General features: G+C 41.1%; 1 protein-coding gene across 1 annotated transcript; it reads right to left on the bottom strand.

Moving 5' to 3' along the window:
- Positions 1–6,323: 6,323 nt before the first annotated feature.
- Positions 6,324–16,329, bottom strand: cited1 (Cbp/p300-interacting transactivator, with Glu/Asp-rich carboxy-terminal domain, 1). The gene is made up of 2 exons (XM_071459133.1): positions 16,075–16,329; positions 6,324–9,306 (listed from the first exon to the last, which is right to left on the bottom strand). The coding sequence occupies exon 2, from the start codon at positions 9,285–9,287 to the stop codon at positions 8,712–8,714; it is 576 nt and encodes a 191-aa protein (XP_071315234.1). The 5' UTR covers positions 9,288–9,306; positions 16,075–16,329; the 3' UTR covers positions 6,324–8,711.
- Between the last annotated feature and the right edge of the window lie 5,408 nt (positions 16,330–21,737).

Here is a 21,737-nt window from a genome sequence, read left to right as displayed (position 1 = left end):
TGTCTCTGTGTTTCGGTCTGTCTCGGTCAGGAAATGCCAGTGTTGCAGGCAGATCTCTGCCCTGTTTACACTCATGGAGATAAAATTCCTCCCGGATCTGTGTCTTCCTCTGCCAAATGATACCAACTGATGCACACATGCCGTCTCTCTCTGAAGGCATCTCTGCCTCCTCCAGGCTTCTGCGGGAATTAAACCCAAAGCTCGGGACAAACCTGGAGTCTATTTATACATAAGAAAAATGCTCCCTTGTGTATATGTGCACATTTATCTCTGGTGACCCACTTTATTTCTTATTTTCTTCCCTTGAAACATAAATCTCCAGAGCGTGCACAAGTCTGCTTTTCAGTGCAGCGTTGCGAGTGTTTCCAGCAGAATCAACCCACTAACCTACATTTTATTCAGACCACTTTTGCGTTTTTGCAAATACTTGGAAGAGCTCCACAATGTGGCCTTTGGCCAGCAGCTAGTTGGGGACACATCTACATTTTCCCCACTTTGATTTCCTGACCCACTTCTTTAAAAACAGTGCTGGAGTACTGGACACTCACTCCACAAACCCAGCAAGTTTAAACTCAGGATTAAACACAGATTTGTGGAGTCATATTACAAAAGTTGACAGAATAAGGAGGCGACATTTGTTTAAAGCGGCTGTCTAAAGGCTAGATTGTTGTTAAGTACAGATGTAGAGCGTAATAAGGTCCAGCTGATGGCAGTAATAAAACGACTGTGCATGGTTTAAGCTGCGTCTCTTCTTGTTTCAGAAATACAAACACACTGCAGCCAGATTCAGCCTTTTTAAAAGTGCTTTCTCAGCGTTGTATACCCAAAACACCAAATTGTTGTGACACACAATCACAATTTATTAGTTATCTTTAATAATTACCATGCCTTTCTGTTTTTGGTTCGTTATTACGAGCAGCTGTTGCCATAGCCTTGTTAATTCTTTGCTCTTTGTCGGATATCTGTTCAGTTAACCTTCATTTCACCACAAAATGCGTTTAACAAGATGCATTTTTACACCAGAGACCTGCCCGAAAAGTCAGTGTAAAGTTAACACAGGGTCAGGCGAACAACTGATTTACAACAATCACATGTAGAATAATAATAATAATAGATCAGAGAAGCACAAACAGAGAAGATTAATAGCTACTTTCTTCATCTGGTATGAAGAGGCAGTTTACAAAACAAAAGTTCATCTTTAATTAAATTAAATTTGGTGTGGATGATTTAAAGCTTCCTACAGTGGAACAGGGAGAAAACAGAAACTCTGGCTGTTTGGGGTCAAAGTGAGTGATGACATTTTGGTATAAATCCATTCATAAATTCATCAGTCATTGTAGAGGCTCATTAGTGTGATTAATGCTGCTGCTTTTTACAATCTGAGAAATATTTCTAATATTTGCTCTCTCATTTAAAAGCAACATCAAGACCTTGTTGTTCAGTTTAACTGTACAGTTTATCACTCATATCATTTACATATAACTAGTCTTATGTTTTTATTTTCCTCTCCCTCTCCTTCTCTCCTCTTTATTCTCTCTTCTCTAAATTTACGCCTCACTTTTCCCCCCACTTGCACTTGAATTTTTCTTTTCTTTTTACGCTTTTTCTTTTAGCTCCACAATTTCCATGTTAATTCATTTGTAAAGGAGAAGTTAATATTTGTTTGCACTGTGTCGTGTCGGGCCATTTGCTGAGCACCGTCTCTGCACTGTGTTGAATGAAGCTCTGTGCCAGTGTTGTTAGGTAACATCAACACCAGATGGCAGCATTGTAGCTCACTGATGATTTCACATCTGCAGCCAAACTGCTTTCTCAGATTTGTGCACTCAAAAAAAGCATTTTGTTATGGCACGCAGTCGTGATTCATTAGTCATCCTTAATATTCGCCATCCCTCTCTCTGTTTTTTGGTTAGTTATTGTTTACAGCTGTTGCTATAGCCACATTGATTTTATTGCTCTTTGTCAGATAATCTCTGCAATTGTCAGATTGTATTTCAAATAGAGGGAGCGTGGTAAATGAAGTGGACACGCTTTTAATGTAAGTGACACTCAACTCAACACAAATAATTAAAACAACACAAGTATCAATGTGAGACTTTGGTCTGTAATTTTCCTACAATTATAACGAAATGACATATTTTCCAAGAAGACTTTTTTTGTATGGTCATAAAAGAGCTTTAAAATGAGCATTACCCAATTCTGACATGCAGAAAATGCAAAGAAAAGGTGTGTTTACTGCAAATGTACTCCTCTCTGTGATTTGAAGTAATTGCACTTACCATCACATACCAGCAGATGGAAGCCTTGCACAAAAAAAAAGACAATTTAGGGCCTCATCAATAGGCAGAATTTAGGTTTAGCAATAGAGATAAATTGATTGTTATATGGGGTTACATTTTTTAACTTTTACTTTAGCAAAAAAGGCATGAACATCTGCTCATATAACATTTAACTATTAATTTAGCTGTATGTATGTAAGACCTTGACAGGTGATTATTATATTGTCTTATGATCAATGTATCTGTTGATAAACTTATCAAATGTGTGAATAGAAAGCTGGAAAAACATAAATTGGACATTTTGGAAATTGACATTGATTTTAAATGAGTGTGGAGATCAGTAGATGCTGCTTCATGTGTAAATAGTTTGTGCTGCTGCTTTTTATGACAAATATTCACTCCAGCTCAGATTTCATTTTCTTTATTTCTCCAGAGCCGTAACAAAAATACAAGTATTTTTCAATATGATCTCAGTCATTTACATATTCATATAGATGTACAAGTGAGAGCCGGTGAGCAAAAGTGCTTTAAAAATCATCTTTGAATAATATTCATTTTAATCATTAGGGGGGGAAAAAAACACAAAGAACAAAAAGCAAGCAAAATAAAACACAAAACAGACTTTAATCTATAAGTTTACAGGCAAATATGATGAAAAATGAGGAATAAATCAGTGAGGAGTCTGCTCCAGTTTCACGAATGAACCTGGCGGCGGAGCAGTGGCTGAACGTTTTCATCAGCGTGGAGAGTAACCTTGTAACCGGGACCTTTTAACAGATATATCAGCACTCGTGTCGAAGGTTTTCACAGTCCTTGATGTGCTGGAACATTTTTCACGACCCTGAGGCCCAGAGGCAACGGCCGAGTGTGTAACAAATCACTGCTGTCATGTGGGAACTGTAAATTCACTTCATTAGCCGCAGGGACCATGAAGGGTTTAGTCTAAGTGTGTTAGATATCCCACTTAAAGCCTCGACACTGTTTGTGAAACCTTTAGTTGAAGTTATTTGTGAAAATATGTTTTACTCATGCATCATAGCTAGCGTTAGCATTAACAGCTGTTTACTCACTAGCCTTGCCAGGAGCTTAAGCCACTGTTGCATTTATATGACCAGAGGTTGTAAAACATCCTCTGAGCAGCTACTTCTCCAGGGCTGACTGGATGCTACTGAAGTATTAAGAAGTGATGAGTCCGCCCAGCTGGGCCGGGGCTAGCTGCTTAGCATGCAAGAAGAAGCAGAAGAAGAAGGTTGCTTTCTAGACACAGCTCTTGGTGAATAAAAGAAGTTTTATGGTGAACTAACAATGTTTTCTCAAACAGTTGTTGACGCTAACATTAGCTAAGCAATAGCAAAACATACACACACTTATACCTGGACTTGTGAAAGGGGGTTTTGGGATAGACCTGGTCTATTGTTGGCCTGGTTTTAACCAGAGTTAGCTGCAAATCAGAAGCTAACATTAGCGTGAAACTGAAATCTGTGGTATCGATGTTTTCATCTAAATCTCTACATACATTATTGATTAATCTGCAGATTATTTTTTCTGATTAATCATTTTGTCTATGAAAGTTAAAAAAAAAACCAAAAACATGCCTATCACAACTGAACACGTCTTCAAGTGGCTTGTTTTGTCCAAATACCACAAAACTTTTGGTTTATAATGATAAATGACAAAGAAAAGCTGGAAATCCTCTAATTTTGATTGAACAATGACAGAAACTATGAATTCTTTTTGTGTCAGTTGTCTGATTATGTTGAAACCGTTTTAGAGATTGAACTGAGAAATGATGTTCTTGGAGGCTGCAGTTTGTGCTGCTGTTGATTTTTACTGCTTTTCACTGGCAGGTCTTGTCCACCATATTTATGTCAATGAGTGTATACAATTACAAGCAGGAAATCCTCACATCGGTGCGGCTCAAACTAGCACATTTTGACAATTCTTCTACCTGAATCATGAGTAATTAATCCATTATCAAACTTGTAGTTGATTAATTTTCTGTTGATCAATCAAACTCACAGTTTTTTGACTTTGATTAAGCATAAAAATATAAATTCAATGGAGAGAAAGAAAATCAGTTTATCTATCTTAAATGATCAGTTTGAAGTTCAGTGATTTGTAGTTTGAGATAAAACACACAAAACCAATAATGTGGTGTTTAGATAGTGTCAAGTTAAGTCCATCAGAATTTCAAATGGTACACAGTGATTACTTGAACCTTTTTTTTTGCAGTAATTAAGTGCTAAAATACACCCATGTGGGGTCCCAAGCCAAGTGAAACCAAAGTGAGGAATATTTTTGCATGGATCTAAGTTTCTGCCATTAGAAACCAAATAGCTGTGAGGTATATTTTGGTTCAAAAGGTCTGTGCCGGGGTTAATCTGCAATATCGGGGGTCAAGGAAAAAGAGGAAATGAAAGCCCTCAGACGATTCAAACATCTTGACCAAGCAACTTCTCAAGGGGGGGGGTAACGTTCGTCTGGTTCACACAGCAAAAAATAACATTCACTCAGCTGGGATTAAGGCCGAACTGCAAAACAACACATACACACACACACACGTTAAAAAAAAAAAGGGAATTTAAAACAATGTTGAGCAGATGGAAACAAACACGAGACTGTCTTCGATGTGAAGAATGTTATTTTGACCCACTTAGGCGACGAGACGGAGGAAGAGAAGATCCAGTGTCTGGTCCGTCGGATTAGGAAGTGATGAGAAGCATCTTTATTTCGTTCTTTGCTACCCACTATGTCAGTAAAGTGACTGGTATAAAGGAAAAACCCAGCAAATCCCTTAAAAAAAAAAAAAAAAAAGTTACTCTGTCAAATTACTCCTTCAGCAGGTTTTCATTAATCTCAGCTTCTCACGTTTCATTAAAGAAAGTTTTGTGCTCACTGACTGTAACCGAGACCCACATCAACATCAAAAACTGGTACTGGGCAGCGTGTGTGTGTGTGTGCGTGTGTGTGGTAAAATCGTTGAAAAGCATGTGTACATTGAGGAACTGAAGTTGTGTTATTGTGTGTAAGCTGACCTGCCTATATCTAAATAAATTAACAAGGCCCAGTGTGTGTTCTTGCTCCACTAGTGGTCTTAATGCTGCTCATCTTTTCCCCTTTTACACACACACATATTTTACATTTTCTGACTTACATACACCCTCTCTTTTTCACACACACACACACACACACACACACACACACACACACACATTAACAACCCCAGTGCCCTGTGAAGTCTGTGTGTAATCGAACAAGTGCCTGTTTCATGGCTGCTACTCCCGTTTCCCTGCTGTAATACCATCCCCATGCTCCTGTGTTTGTGTGTGTGTGTATGTGTGCGTGTATTTCCATTCCTTTGTGTGCCTGTGTATAGTTGGTTTCAACCTTTATGTGTTTGTATGGACTTAAATGTACATGCAGGTGTTTTGTTGCAAGCTCAAGTACATACACAAACAAAGAAGTGTGTTTTTTTTTTTGGTGTGTGTGGTCCAAGAGGACAGACACACTGGGTTGAGGTGAAAGGCCTTTGTTCCTACCGCCCCTCCATCTCCTCTTACCACAACACAGATATAAGTCAGAGCCCCCATCCTGACTGCATCCAACTACAGCTGGACACAGCACAGTAAAGCTGTTATAGATGGGCAGGGGGTGCAGGCAGTGTCATTTTAACGCCCCGTGGGAGTTTTTTCGGGCCTGCAGCAGCGAGAAACAATGTCGGGTAGACCGAGAGTTGACTCTATAAACCAAAAACAGTTCATATCCCATTAAAAAGTCTGGATCATTTGTGACCAGAACTGGCAACCACATCTGGCAGCAGGTCTGGTAGAGGATGAACTCTATGCAAATGAGGCTTATAAAATTGGCTTTAAGCAAAAGCCAACAGCATCCAGTGAAAACATAGTTCATAAAAAGATTCAGCTGAATTAAATTTCACAGACAGTTTTGGGGGGTTGTCAATTATCTATTTCTATACATAAGACAAATGGGAGATCTAATTTACAGAAAATTTAATTTAATAATTAAAATGTGTTATTTTGTGCGTTTTTCTTATTTTTTGGTTTAAATAAATAAATGTTCTAGGTGCTAGGTTTTGCGTTTGGGAAATTTCGACAATTCAAAGCCTTGTTTCACGTGTGACATATTCACATACAGGTGCGTGTTGTTTGGACATTTCACCATCAGGCACGTGTGATTTTCAGTTGTCAAATGAAATATATATGTGAAAACAGTTCCACATATAACATGTAAAGAAACAGCTCACATTTGACCAACCAGTCTCAGCTCACGGTCAACTTACTTTTTCCGCAGCCTCAACCGTATCACATGGTCTTCGGCGGCAGATGGGCGTTTGCTCAGTTGTCTCCAAGATGGATTTGACATGTGAGCTCAGCAGCTGTTATGATATAATCCGACCCTTTCAGGACCTCTCGACCGTGTTAAGTTAATTTGAATGATGCAGTTGAGAGCTCTGGAAAAAGCTTTAACTGGACCTTGAGTTGGTATTGTTTTGTCTAACGACTATTTCAAAGTGTTGAATTCACCTAAACTTCACATTTGATATGTGAAAACATGAATTTCTCTTTTGTTTTTTGCTGATGCTAGTTTCTAGCATATAAACGCTAGTTTTTACAAGAATCAAATATTTAATAGATACTGATTATTAGCAAGTGGCCATTGGACAAACCAAAAACAAAGCTTTTCTTTCCGGTTTGGATAATTTGGAGAAATAATGGTGAGGACCTCCAATATGGCTGCCAGAGAGTGAACCGTTTGTCCAGATGTTCTACGTATCTTCTCTGTCTTCAAGAGTCAATGAAGAGAGAACAGAAACTGGTAAATGATGCAGCCACGTGCTTTTTTAGTAGCTGCTATGAAAAGAGGTTTAAGTTTGAGCCACTTTGGTTGCATTCACTAATTTACTAATGCCAGCACTGGTGTGGACCAGCATCTGGACCAGCATCTGGACACGCTGTGACCAAACTACACTGTGTGCTCAGGTCAAACACAGCCCCGCAAACACAAAGCTCCAGGCCCAGTGATGACAAAACAGACAGGGCTTCCTTATCAGCAACATGGAAGTGCGGCAATAACGGACGGTTTGTCAGGGCTAAACAAACTGTTTTGACATAAACGTCAAAGTGGCAGAACAGGAAAAACAAAAACCAGAGGACGTGAATTTATCAGTTTGTCTCTTTTAGTTTATGTCCACACATGTTGACAAAGCCTCGTATGTATAAGGAAGTGCTACCCAGGATCATTGACACCAGTTTGACTTGACCATCGGGGTCAGTGTTTCTTACACCGCAGGTCAGGAAACAAAACAAGTACATGTCGCGGCGACTCACATGACCATAAGGCCTCAATCGTTTTTAATGAGGCTGTGCTCCGGAGCAAGAAACAATTTACTCCATTCAGATTCCACATCTCTTGATCTAATTCATTATGTTCAGAAAAGGAGAACCGATAATAGATGCGCTACAGAAGCCCTCCTTGTCCAAGAAACCTGATGGATATCAGCCACTGTCTTAAATAACATGTTCTTTGAATACGACTGGTTGAACTAAATTCAAACAAAAAAAAAAAAAAAAAGAAAGAAAGAAAGTAAGAGAAGTACATTGAGATAACAAGTTCTCAGACAATCAGTTTCTTTGTGAAGTCGAGAGACAGGAGCCTCTTTCCCGTGAGACCGGAGTCTAATATTGTCCATTAAGAAAACAGGAAACATGGTGTTTGTCATCCTTTGCGAATCTCCCATAAAGCCATGTTTCCCATCTTCACTTTTCTTTAGCGCTAACGTGGTCGAGAGAGGACGGCACTGAGAGAAGAAGGGGGCCAAGTCCAGCAGGTGTGCCTTCGTCATCTGCGCTGTTTGTTTCCAAGAGACCAAATGCCTCTGCCAAACCTTCTCATATTAAATCACCTGGTTTTAATGAAGCCTGCAAGAGGGAGTGATGGAGGGAGGAGGACAGGAGCAATCAAGTATCTTTCTACGACTCCGTGTTTCTGTTTTTCTTCTTTAGACGAAAACGAAAACTAAAAATTAGAGTGGGATGATGCAAAACAAAAGAATTTTTAATCCCATTAGGACGGGGTTCAACCGCCAGTTTCACCCAAGCAAAGAAAAATAAACTGACTGAATGAAATGAAAAACAGATCACGCTCTCTTTCACCTCCGTTTATAACACAAATTCAAAAGCAAGCAGTCCCTTTCTTCAACAGTCCCTCTGTCTGCCCATAGAGAGTATGAAAGCAAAGTAGAAACAGTAGTATGTCTCTAATCTCTTTCACTTTATCACTCAGTGTCTCTTCTGTTTCCTCATGTTATCAACCAAGTAAAGGAGGAAAGAGAAAAACACAACAGGGGAGAGAAAGTCTTCTCTCTCTTTCTCAAGCAATTCCACCGCATCTGGATATGTTTCTTCTCGAAGGTCAGCATCCGGCCGGCACGTCTGACATGAAATCAAACTCGTTCTGACCCAGCCAGAGCTCGGGCAGCTCGTTAGCTCGGTCCAAGCCCAGCTCCACCACCAGAGACATGAGAACCTCCTCGTCCACGGGGTCAAAGTCGATAATTCCACCTGCTCCGGAGCCCTGGTTCCCCATGCTGATCCCGACCCCCATCCCGCCTCCTCCAAGGCCTCCAGACGGCCCCAGGAGCTGGTTTCCAGTACCCAGCGGCGAGGCTCCGAAGCCCCTTTGAGCTCCGCCGGGTGCTGGGTGTCCAACAGAAGCGCCGGTGAGGTTCTGGTAGTGCGAGTTGAGCTTCTGCAACTGCATGCTGGCAATGAGATGAGGCCCCGTCTGCAGGCAGAAGGGCTGAGGTTTGGAGAGCGGAGCTGACGACAGCGTCGACCCCGGCGTGGAGGCAGGGCCGGCAGACGGGGAGAAGGGCACGACGGAGGTTTTGGAGGACGGGTAGTGGAGCAGGGAGGTGAGAGGAGAGGAGGAGGAGGAGAGGTCCTTCATCGCAGCGTGGGCGTTGCCAGGGAACAGCAGTGAGGTCATCACCAGGAAAACCCAGAGGCTGCAGGAAGAAAGGGGAGATGTTATGCCCTGTCATCAAACTGGGACACGAGGAGGAAGAGATAAGCTCATTAGCTAAACAGAGACCTGCTCCGATGGTAGGTGATGTCATCCAGACTACATATCAGTAAAGAGAGGATTTACTGTGAGAGATTCACTGTAAAGCAATAGATGCTGAAGCCAGACCTGCAGAACAGCACCAAACAGGAAATTAAAATGTTATGTTTTCATTGTATGCTGTTTTATTGTCTGCATGGTCTGGGCTCGTAGTGATTCTGTCATACCTTTGAAAAACATCCTGTATGACAGAAAAACACATCCCAGTTAAACCAGACGCTCACAGAAAGCTAAGAAACTAACCCCCAGGTCCTCAGCTCTTCTGCCTGCTGAACTATTAGTTTCACATTTTTGGAAACACATTATTTGCTTTCTTAGAGTTAGATGAGATCTCTCCTGAGGTTAGCATTAAATTTGTAAGCAGGAGGAAACAGCTACCATGGCTCTGCCCAAAGTTAAAAAAATAACACATTAACTAATATGTTTAATGCTCACTAATAATCATTTTCTACTTGTTTGCTTAATCAGTACAAAAAGTGAAATGTAAAAACAGCAAGAGATAAAAACCGACTAGCGGTTTCTCCTCTTATAAATGAAAGTCAAAATATTCATTTAAGCATCTGTAAAAGCAGCAGATACAAAGTAACGCTCTAATCTGTCCATTAAATATGAAGATACAATCTGTAGCTGGTTAGCTTAGCTTAGCATAAAGACTGGAAACGGGGACAACAGCCAGCCAGAGACACTTAGAAATAAAATAGTAACAATAGAAATAGTAACAGCAGGTAACTCCCCATGAAACCATAAACTGACAGTTTCACGTTTGCCTTTCAATGGTTTAAACAAACAAGATTATTAAGAAAAAAAGCTAAAGACCAATATGTCACTTCCTGTGTGGTGAAAACAAAGAAAAACAAAACAACAAAAATGCAAAAAAGGCTTAGTTTGGATAAATGAAGTGAAATGAAGTGGGAAAGTTTGATTTTTGAGGAAGCGTTAGCTCTTTTACCCTCAAAGATGCAGTCTTTATGCTAGGCTAAGCTAATCGTTTCCTGTACTTAACACACAGATATGAAAGTAGCATCAGTCTTCTCATCTTACGCCCAGAAATTAAGTGAATAAGTGTATTTCCCATAATTATGAACTATTACTTTAACTTTTGGGTCCACTTGAGAAAATGACATGAGATAGACGATGAAGATACTGACGATGATGAAGTGTTAAATGAGCCCTTTGTCGGCTCTCCTGCTCGCTAAATGTTTTCCTCACAGATGAAGTTGGTATCTGTAAGTATTTTTAAACAACACACTCTTGGGAATGACAAACAGTGGCTTGCGTTGACTCGAGGAAGGATGACAAATAGCTTAAGTGGTCTTTTAACAGCGTTTCCTGACAAACACGCGGCTGTTTCAGACCTCGACAACAAAAGCGCTGTTGACTTAAGAGCAGCTTTACTCATGTTCTTATGACCCGGTAAATCACTGAAGTCAGATCTGTCTGGGAAACACACAACGAGGCGACCCTGGTGCCTGGACGGCCGCATGACTCGGTGTGTTTAAGACTGATTTTGTGTGTGTGTGTGTGTGTTTGTGTGTGTGCTCATTTGCTTGATGTCTGCTTTTCCTCTTGACCTATTGAGCAGCAAATTAACCATGAAAAGGCCATGAGGAGAAAGCCTGTGGGTTCCAACAGGGTTAGAGAGTGTTTATAGGTCTATATGTGTGTGTGTGTGTGTGTGTGGAGTTCGCAACACAACAGTGCCTTTGAGGATCTCAATGAGTGATTAGGTCACATGGCAGGATAAATACATATGGGCCCTGAGAACAGAGCATATGTCTGACCATGTGTGTGTGTGTGTGTGTGTGTGTGTGTGTGTGTGGGAGAAAACATAAGAGTGAGGAAAAGTCATTGAGATGTGTGTGCAGAGGTAAAAAGGGTGAGTGAAATGTGTGTGAGTGTGTGTGTGACTCAAACCCTCTTGCAGAAAGACTCCTGGAGGCTCATGTTAGAGTCCCCGAGCTGGTTTATATTACACACACTTCAAACAGCATGTGTGGATTAACACACACGCACACACACACACACACATCATGCGGCTGTCCTTTGAGTAAGCTAATCACTTAATAATATGTGCCACTCCTGTGCCCATTCCCTCTCTCTCTCACATAAACACGCGCTTGTACTTTTATCTTTGCGGGGATCCTGATTCACATCATGCATTCCTCAGCCGCTTCTCCTGCATCACAACTAAATGCTTTACCCCGACCCCCCGGTCTCACAGAGCCAGATCTTCCTCCAGAATGGTGTCGCTGCACCCATTATCATTCTGCTGTGTTCATAATTCTTTAAATCACAATCATCTTGGGCGACGCTGAGCCTGGGCTGCAGCAACCCTGCGAGGTAATGCTGCAAAGAGAACACAAAGTCATACACCGACTGTGTGATTGCTCAGTCTAAACCTGGTTGGTTACTGTGTCGCAATTCAGAGGCGCATCCTATGGAGGTTGCAAGAGCGATTGCGTCACAGTGGTGCGACGAGGCTGTCGCATTTCGAAAAGGCTCCTTCAAATGTGGTCAAGAAATGTGGCCTTTTTTTCCTGGGCGAAAAAGGCAGGTGGATCCTTCATGGCCCGACCTATCCCAAGATTCATTGTAATTAAAGGAATATGGCAGCAAACAACACTGAGAGAGGGCCAGAGGTTTACACTTTTAAATGTAAGTAATGGATTTCAGCTCAGTTCAACAGCTAATGGTACAAATGTTAAAAAAATCAAGAGCCTTAAATCCTGAAAACTAAGTTTTTGTTAAAAAAAAAAGTTAGTGCTGTTGCGAAACTCGTCTCATTTAGGTTTGACTGAATCTATAACCGCTACGATGGCGACACCTTTGTAGACCTCGTCCTTCAAAGGATGCTGCCTCTGAATTGTGACACAGCTGTTGTGAGACATCCACCTAAACGAAAGGCTTTGTGCCGGGGCGCTACATTCGGTGAGCCAGACTAACCCAACCCTTACCTTAATCCTAACCTAAACCTACATCTAACCATAACCCTAAAGCCAAGCCTTAACCCTCAAACAGCCTTTGAAGATGCGTCCAAAATGTCCACACTCTCCAAGGTCTAAAACTCAAGTTGGTCCTCACAAAGACAGACTTACAAGTACACACACACACACACACACACACATACACACACACACACATACAGAGCCCCTCCTCCCAGCGCTGGCTCTTATTTAGCGAGAACATAATTGCTACAGGCAGGCATGCAGCTGCACTCGACTGATAGAGTTAACACACACACAAAGATACCAAACAGCTGTCAATGGCAGGTCCGTGTATGTGTGTGTGTGTGTGTGTGTGCGTGTGTGTGTGTTCATTATTCATTGACTGATTACTGTCAGGGCCAGGCTGCACATGGTGTCTCTGCTCAACAGCTTTCCACTGCACTGAGTCCAGGAGGCACAAACACAACACATCACACGCAGCCCTCATCTGCACAACTGCAGCTTTTTAAGACTGTTTTTTTCCACTCGACACGACATATAAACAGACATTTTACATCTCAAAGTTGTGTCATGGAACATGTCGAAGCAGAAATGGCATCATACTGACATATGCATCCAATTTGACACTGTGGAGTTTGAGGTACTATTGCTTCACATTAGCATCATCTAATCCTCTAAAGATGCAGCTCACAGTCTCTGCCTGTAGGCTTTAAGTGTGGCTTTAAAAAAAAGTTTGATGTAAGCCGCGGTCGGCTCGGCTTGATAACAATGACAATGGATTCCAACAATAACTCCTCAGAAAAACTCCTGCAGCACAATCCACATCTCCACAACCAAGTTCTTGGTACCATCTGAAATGCATCCAAAACCAAAAGCTGTCATCAAATGTCTGTTTAATACTTAACATACTTGTTCAGCTATTATTTAATCACATGGGCCCTGGTTTATATCAAACTTTTACCAAGCTCTTTTTAAAATTGTATTTAATTTAGGCAACGTTATTTGTGCAGCTGTGTATTTAGACATTCGGCATTATGAACTTTGGCATCTTTTGTAGAAACATTTGTTTCATATTTCATAAAGTGAGGCGTTGAAAAATGTATTGTTTTGGTTTGGTTTAAACCATCTGACCTCAAGGTCCACTGATAAATATCAGGAATTACATTAGTTGCTGCCTGTGGAGGCATTAATGTGCAAAACATTTACCAGTGAAGCACCAACAGGTATCATCTGCTTTTATTTTGTAGTTGAAGTGTTTATAAACCTTTTTAAAAGCAGATTTTGCTAATTTTTTTAAACAGTGCATGTGTCTTTTGATGATTTTGGATGGTTAAGTAAGAGTTCAGTGAACTTTTGAGTGAAACTTTGTGTCTCTAGGGAAATCTAATTCATCAAACACAAGTTTGTCCCCACAGTCTGGTCCAGCATGTACCCTCGTGTGCTCCTGTTGTCTATTTCAGCCTTTAAAAGATCAGGTAAATTGGACTTTTATGAGAAAGCAGGAGACATAAAATGCAGTGAGGATGTCAAGAAGTGAGGAATCCCCCCCCCCCAAATACTGTATAACAGCTGTAGCTGAAATAACAATCTTCTGTTTGTCTGGTAAATGAGGATAGATCGGAGTCAGAAGTGTCCAAAGTGTTTGCTCCTCGTCTGTCATGCGATCGGAGGGCGGTTCACTGGCGTTAGGAAGGATGCTGTATGAAACCGCTGGAGCGGCGCCAATGTTTTTTCCTGTTCACAGCTGACCTGACTCATTGTGTTCTTCCACCACTTTTATGAGATTGTGAAATCGGCCCTGGCTTAGTCTCCCTGTAAATGATTTCATTAGCAGTCTAGGCTGCTGTCTTGGCTGTGGACTGGTCTGCATTTATTTTAATTATTAAGCAATGAAGTCTGCTCTCTCTGCCAGATTGGTAGCTCACACAGAAAAACAGTACAGCTCCATAACAATGTGAGAGTTTATTTTAGAAATGTTGTTATGGCTCGTTATTTTTTTCTACTCAATGTCAAGAAATTTCCACAGATCTGTCAGAGCAGTTTACAGTGACACCGAACAGAGACAAGCAGCAAATCTTCACATTTTAGAAGCTAATCATTCATTTTCTGTCGATTAACTAACTGATTAATCAACTAATGGTTTTAACATTAAATATTATAGGAACTTTATAGCATGATGCCATAAGAGATGTAAAAAAAAAAAAGGCCATAAAATGCATCGAGATCCCTTCAAACTCGCTGTTACAGTAGCTTAACATATGTGCAACCCATACACTGGAGTTTCATGGTAATATAACATTAATGGACTATTATAGAGAAGAAAAGTTTAGTTGATAAAAAATAATAGTAAGTTGCAGCCCTGTTATACACTTACAATGATGTATACAGTTTCAGTAAAGTACAATAAAGTCACTACACTTAATATTAAGTCGTCAAAATGGCTCCCAGGGGAACAGTATAGGATGATGGGAGAAATGAAGTCATAACTATAACCTCACTGTTTATTGAGGACAATAAACTAAAGGAATATCTTAGTAATATAACAGGAACATTCTTCGAAAGAGCAGCTGGGAAAACAGTCTCACCACAAGGGTCCATTTAGTAGCTTTTTCTGGAGCTTTCGATCACATGACACGGTCATCATTTCAGCTTCACAACCAACACGAAAAAAAAAAGTAAAGCTGAACATCTACTATTCCATGACAGCTGAAGAAGATCATGTGAAATGATCAAAATCTGCAGGAAAAGCTACTAAATGGACTAAATGAAGGTGAAATAAAAGCACAATAAGTTCACTATAAACTAACCATTGATTATAACATTAAACTACAGGTCTAAATAACATTATATTATATTATATTATGTTATATTATATCATACATCATGGGAATATCTTGGGAATGCTTTTGCTATTTTTCAATAGGCAGCATGCACACACACACACACACACACTCCACACAGACCAACAACAGAGGTTTCAATTACACAATTAAAGCGTGACGAGCAAATTGAAACGTCAGTCTGTCTCTGTCCCTTTCACACACACACACACACACACACACACACACTCACACACACACACACACACACACCATATGCTGCCCCAGTGTGACACATTCACCACTTGTTTTAATGGCCTCCAACATCCACAGTTAATGAGCAGCCAATTTAGACAAAAAAGACCAGTTCCAAAAAGTTTTTGTAAAACTTTGCTGTTTTGGGTGGAAAAGATTTAGATTACTTTAAAAAAAAACTCAAATTAATAATCTTGTGTGACATTATCATCAATAGAAGGTGAATAGAAGCAGGAATCTTGCAAGCACACATAAAAAACTGGTTGTACTTGCAGAAAAAGTGTATTTAAGGCTTTTGCAGCAATGCCTCCCTTTATTTCTGCTATAAAGAGAATAATATATAAATGTATCTAGCTGATTAAGGTTTAGTTTATCCACAACTATAAGCTCAAACTGAAGGAAACTATAAATTCCACACAGGTTTTTTCAGCAAAACCCTTCAGCTGGAGGCAGGGGACGCTTGACCTCATTTAAATTATTATGTAAACACTTGAGGAGGCAAAGAGAGGAGCATGAAACACACTTTAAATAGACAGATTCACAGCAGGGACGCACACTGACGACCACTGACACGGTCTGAAAACACAGCTCAGAGGAGAAAACAGAAGCATGAGAGGAAAAAAAAAGACCAACCTGTGAGGAAAGCTCGGTGCAGCCTGACAGCAGCAGCAACTACAATCAGAGCAGATTTAAACAGTCAAGTCCAGAAGATCCAAAGTGTCTGTTTATGAGAATAAAAGCCAGTAAACTGTAGCTGTCAGAGGCTGAAGTCTGGAGAAATCAACTGTGCTGACAGAGACACACTGACTGACTGACTGACTGACTGACTGCAGAGACTCTGGAGGGTCTGTCCGCTCCTCAATGAGCTTGTTACTGAATAAAAAGCATTTTGTGCCGCTCTCTCTCCTCACTGACCAGCCCGGTGTGTGTGTGTGTGTGTGTGTGTGTGTGTGTGTGTGTGTGCAGGCAGGCTGCCATCTGAAAAACCAGGAACTGGACTTCCAGGGGATTTGGATGGAGGCAGGGTGGACAGATCTGACTGGTTGAGGCAAACACCAGTTGGCAGGACCAGTGAGATTTTGGAGGATGGTAAATGTGAATGGGGGGATTTCAGTGGGCTGTTCCTCACTCTAAACGGCCTCGGTTCTTCGTGGCGTGGACGTTGGAGTGAGCTCCATGTTGACACGACTGCATCACATCATCCCTGCAGATCTGTCAGATGCACATTCAGGCTGCCTCCCTCATCGACAAGGTGTTCGCTCCACACAGCTGCTGCTCACTGGAGGGTTTTTGTTTTTCACACCAGTAAAAAACTCTACAGGCTGTTGCGTGTGAAAATAAATACTCAAACCAGGTCACTGGTGCGTTTCTATTTACCTGCTTAATGCACTGTTGCAAAATTGAAGGGGAAACACTTTTTTCCCCATTCAAGTCGTGGCCCCTGCCAGATCAGGCCCCAGGGAGCAGACTTCTGGAAATGTCATGTTTTATTGAAACAATATCGCAAGGGGAGATTTATTTTCGCATGACATTACTGAATTGAGATACAGACCAACTGTGTTTTGTCAGCTTCTAAAAAAAGTTTCTATGTTGCGCAAAACTACAATAGAAACCTGGGTACTGTCACAGTTTGTCAACACTTGCCTCCATCTGTGGGATTTTATGCGTTGCACTGCTGGCACGTGATTGGCTGATTGTGTAACTGCATGAAGAAGATGAATGTCTTTTTTTCAGGCTCTGTTGTATTAAAATGTCCCTGTGAGGCAACGGGCACAACACCAGGACCCCGAAACTGAAGCACTCCTGCGTTTTCTTATGTCGACAGGTCAGAACAGCCGCTGCGAGAAAGGTCGGTCCAGCTCCGTATCTGGACGAATCCGTCATCCAGGGTTTTGAAGCTGCCGGTCTTCAGGGCAGATGTTGCTCATTCTGAAGCAAACGCTATTGGGAATCAAATGGACCATTTCAGACCACTCTGTCTTTGTCTGTGTCACTCGCCCAGAGAGAGAGAGAGGGAGGGAGAGAGAGAGAGAGAGAGAGACCTCACGTCTGTGGATGATTTGCATGGCTACATGTTCTCACTTGTGGAGATGTCTTCATGTCATTAGAGACACTGATGAATATATCTGCTGAATGATTTATCACGGCGGGCTGGTGAAGAAGTAAAGTTACTGCTTTGGTGGCTTTATATCACATAAACATTTAAATGAAGTGACATCTGAGTAGAAGCTGATTGGTAAATTCACAGACAGAATATCCTTACGCACAAATATATAATAACTTTTGCCATTATGAAAATGTTCCCTGTTTATAATTCTTTTATTTTATTGTTCTTTTATTAGGTGGAATCAGTAACACAACTTCATTTGGTTTGGTTTTAGTCTGTCATATAACAATATGATATTTTTGCAAAAGTATGCACAAAACAAAGAACACAGCTTCATCAGCATGAAATTTATTTATAGCCTATGGGAAGAATAAAAACATTAATAAACATCATGAAAAACAGACCAAATATTGTGCTTAAAAATGAAGTGTGTCCCAAGATACAAACAAAATTTCCACAAATTTAAAACTTTTTCTTTTATTTGCTTGAACTCATTCATTTCCAACTTCCTTGCCACTACAACAAAACAATTTCCTCTCAGCAATCAACCAAACTAATCTCATTTTTATTAATCTTCCACATGAGACCGCCCTGCTCCAGTTTTATTGGAGGCAAAAAATCTGCTACATATCAAGAACCAGAGGTGATCACTGACTGTCTGTGGTCACAGGATATGCCTGCAGGACTGTTTAAATGTTTAAAAGTTTGTCCTCTGCCACCTGGAGCAGCTTGAGCCTGAACACCAGATCTGCTGAAAACCGGATTCTCTTCTCCTCTGGGTCAGTTTAGTCTATTTTATTCATAAGGGACAAACAAAAGCTGTTTGGGGAAAAGAAAAAATCATTGAAAGTGTTGTTGGAGAACCTCCACCAATTCATCAAAAAAAAACCTCCCTCCCCCACCTCTTGCTAAAAAAGAACAAGTCCATTCCCCATTCACCATTCATCTCAATAGTCTTTGGAGGGAGGACGTCATTACGCGCCAACAACATGCAACGACGCGGTCAAGTGCCACGCGCTCGGCCTCTCTTCCGTTAAGCGGATAAAAGGAGGCATCTGTCTTTATTGTGCGACTAAATCCCCTCCGCCATTGACCGCGGACACTTCACATGTTGATGAGGAGGAGGACGTATAGATGGAGGCCCCCGCCGCTTTGTTCCCCGTGGGGAGACGTTATGCAAATCAAACAAACCGTTTGTGATTTCCATCTCTGCAGATAAATAATTATAGCATGTTGGTCAAACTGCCGGCGTACAAACCAGACTTTTGTTGCGAGGTTGTTGGTTTTGGTTGAGAAGGTGCTAAAACTGCACGGGCTTCCCAATATTTCAAGGACACCACATTTCTGGAAATGCTTGTATGTATTTCGGGAGAAATACTGTTGCTGTGTTGTTTTGGAAAACTCCCAATAATCTAAGCATGCTTTACAACTTTTATGCAAATGTTTAGCACAACTGGCAAACCTTTTAACCAGAGGGAACCACAGACAAACAGAGGAAGAGGAAGGACGGGCCTTTGGTTTATCTAAACGACTCAACAGTGAGGGTCAAATGAGACTTTATTCAAAGCACAAGCTCAGCCGTGGAAGGGCCTGGTGCTGATTTGCATATAAGTCGTTGGGAAAGTTTTTTTTCACAGAGCTGCAAAGGTGCGTTCAATACAAACCGGAACAGAGAGAGATGTAATCAACAACAACCTGTAGATCACAATCAAGCGATTCCTTTAACGAAAGTTAGGACCTTTCTCACTCTGTTTAATGAACTGACTGGACTTTTTTACCCCTAAATATTAGACAGAGGATTGATGACACTGTTGGAGCATCCTGCATTGAGGAAATTGGCTGAAGTCACTGGAGGCCTGGACACAAATGCACTTTACAACTCACCACTTTGTGATTGACCCAAACTAAATCCAAAAACCTTACTCCATAGATTCCAACCCTACCTTCCAATTTCATATCGGAAAAAATACATCTGCGTGCCTCTGGAGGAAGAAAAAGTGTGCCAAAGACAAATTACAGCTCAATGCTGGCAAAGGAAAGCTCTGTCTGCAAGACAGTTTTTCCTTTACAGAATATGTTGCATCACAGGGCTGGTTTATGTGGGATTTTTAAATGACAGAAAATCTCCATAATCTTGTCCCTAGTAATTTAAATTCCATGCAAACAGGGCTGCAAGTGGACAAAAGCTTTGTAACAGACTGTACACTGACTTAGGCCAGTTGCTTCTTGTGATCTGATCATAAACTTTTCATCTGTGATGTTCAAATTCTTTGTCTTTTCACCTCGACACAGCAAGTTTCAGCTCATAAATGTCACGTTCACTAAATTGTGCATAAACAGTTTTCGAAGTTTTGAAACTAAAAATCCTACAATCACACCTTTTACACAGCAACTAGCCAGGTGTGCAGAAGTACTTTTCTCTCAAGGTGTTTTTTTTCCACTTTTCCCCAAACTACTTCTCTCAGTTTTTGCGTGCAACATCATGAATATTTGTAACTTTTCCTTTTTCCTCCCTCTTCAGTTTTTCTTCTCTTAACCCAGGGTCTAATGTTAGATGGTGTTGTATGCCTCATGGATTGTAAAGGATTTTATAGCCAATATGTGGTTTGGACTGTATGAATAAAACTGACTTGACTAGCGTGCCTTTTTCTGTCGAAAAGTGTGCGGTGATCCACCTTCATCCGATTCTTCATTTTGAGACTACAAGACACAAAGTCCTTGAGGAGGGATGGAGGAGGACGTGGGGTGCAGCCAGAAGACGGCGATAATGACGAATGTTTCACCCTGTTTTTGACTGTGATCATTCAGAGAAGGTATAAACACTTTTGCTTTTAGAAAAGTCAGAAAACCCCTCACACAAAGGAGTTTGTTTCAAGCACATTAAAGCCTTAATGGTCTGGCTGGGTGTGCAGGAACTGTTGTAAATGTTGAGGCTTGTGCTGCCTAATGTTCTGAGAAACTGCTGGTGTCTTGGATTGGTTTGATTTACTGTTTTATCGGGTTAACTTTTCAGAGTAAAACCAGGAAAAGTTACAGTTTTTTTAACATTGGTTCATGCTCCAGATTTGAGGATCTTCAGTTGTACTCAGCAAATTCATGGACATAAACCCCTTTCTACAATATCTTAGCAACTCCAGGGTGGTCAATGTCAGGGAAACACCATGGTTATTTGATTGAGGTTAGAGAAAGATTGTGGTTGCGATTAATAAAAAGGTAAAGGTTAATTGCAGGCTTGTGACAGGACATGAAATCTGGTTTCCTGCATTAAACTCTGACTTGCCACACTCCCATCCACCCTGACCTCCAGGTCCTTACTTTCTGCTTAGTACATAAAGGTCAAGCGACTTCAAGCATTGGCATTGGATGTAAATTATGAGGTGCAGAACTGTCAAATATCGATGTTAGGTCCAAGGGATACTGGGCTGAAACATAAAGTTGCGGTTCCAAGTCTTTGGCGGCACTGATGACATGGGAAAGTTTTGGTATTAGAGCACATTTGCGTACATCAACAAAACATTGGAGATGAGAGCTCTGAATGCTTTTTGGTATTTTTTTGATATTAGGCATTTTCAGTTTTGCTTGGCTACATTTCCAACGGTAAACAACCAAAAGACTCGGTTTTCCTCCTAAAATAAGATAACGTGGGTCATGACAGAACCCGATCCTGGCTTTTGCTTTTTGTGAAAACGCAATCCACGAATTCCAGTGGTGCCCTGAATCCTCCTGGGGCCCCCGAGTTTTTCTAATTTGACTCTTTGGAGCGAAGAAAACTACACAAACACACACAAGTCTCTCACGTTGCTCATGTTTACAGCCCCTGCCCGGTACCATGTAAACCCCCCCTCCTCCTTCCTCACCCTCCCCCAAGTTTATGAGATAGAATTTCAATCGTCTCTACTTTTCCGAACTCGTAAACGGTGTAATGAGTTTCATTTGCTTCGGCTACGTTGGACTCAAACCGCTGAGGTGACCGCAGCAGTGTTCATAAAGATCACAGGGAATCCTCACACACACACGCACACACACACACTCACAGCTCACTTCTGTTCAGCACATGCCAGCTCAGAGTGGTGACTCCTACATTTGGTGTGAATTTCCAGGCCATTAATTTGGGGAACATCACTTCTAAAGGAAACTGGCCGACATTTGTGGTTCCTCTTTCAAACGCTCTCCATTAAAGCCTCTATTA

This window comes from Trachinotus anak, unplaced genomic scaffold, assembly GCF_046630095.1.
Source record: "Trachinotus anak isolate AG129_WGS33_773 ecotype Australia unplaced genomic scaffold, CSIRO_AGI_Tana_v1 ptg000023l, whole genome shotgun sequence".
In the NCBI taxonomy this organism is placed as follows: domain Eukaryota; kingdom Metazoa; phylum Chordata; class Actinopteri; order Carangiformes; family Carangidae; genus Trachinotus; species Trachinotus anak.
This window is presented reverse-complemented; position numbering and strand designations above follow the sequence as displayed.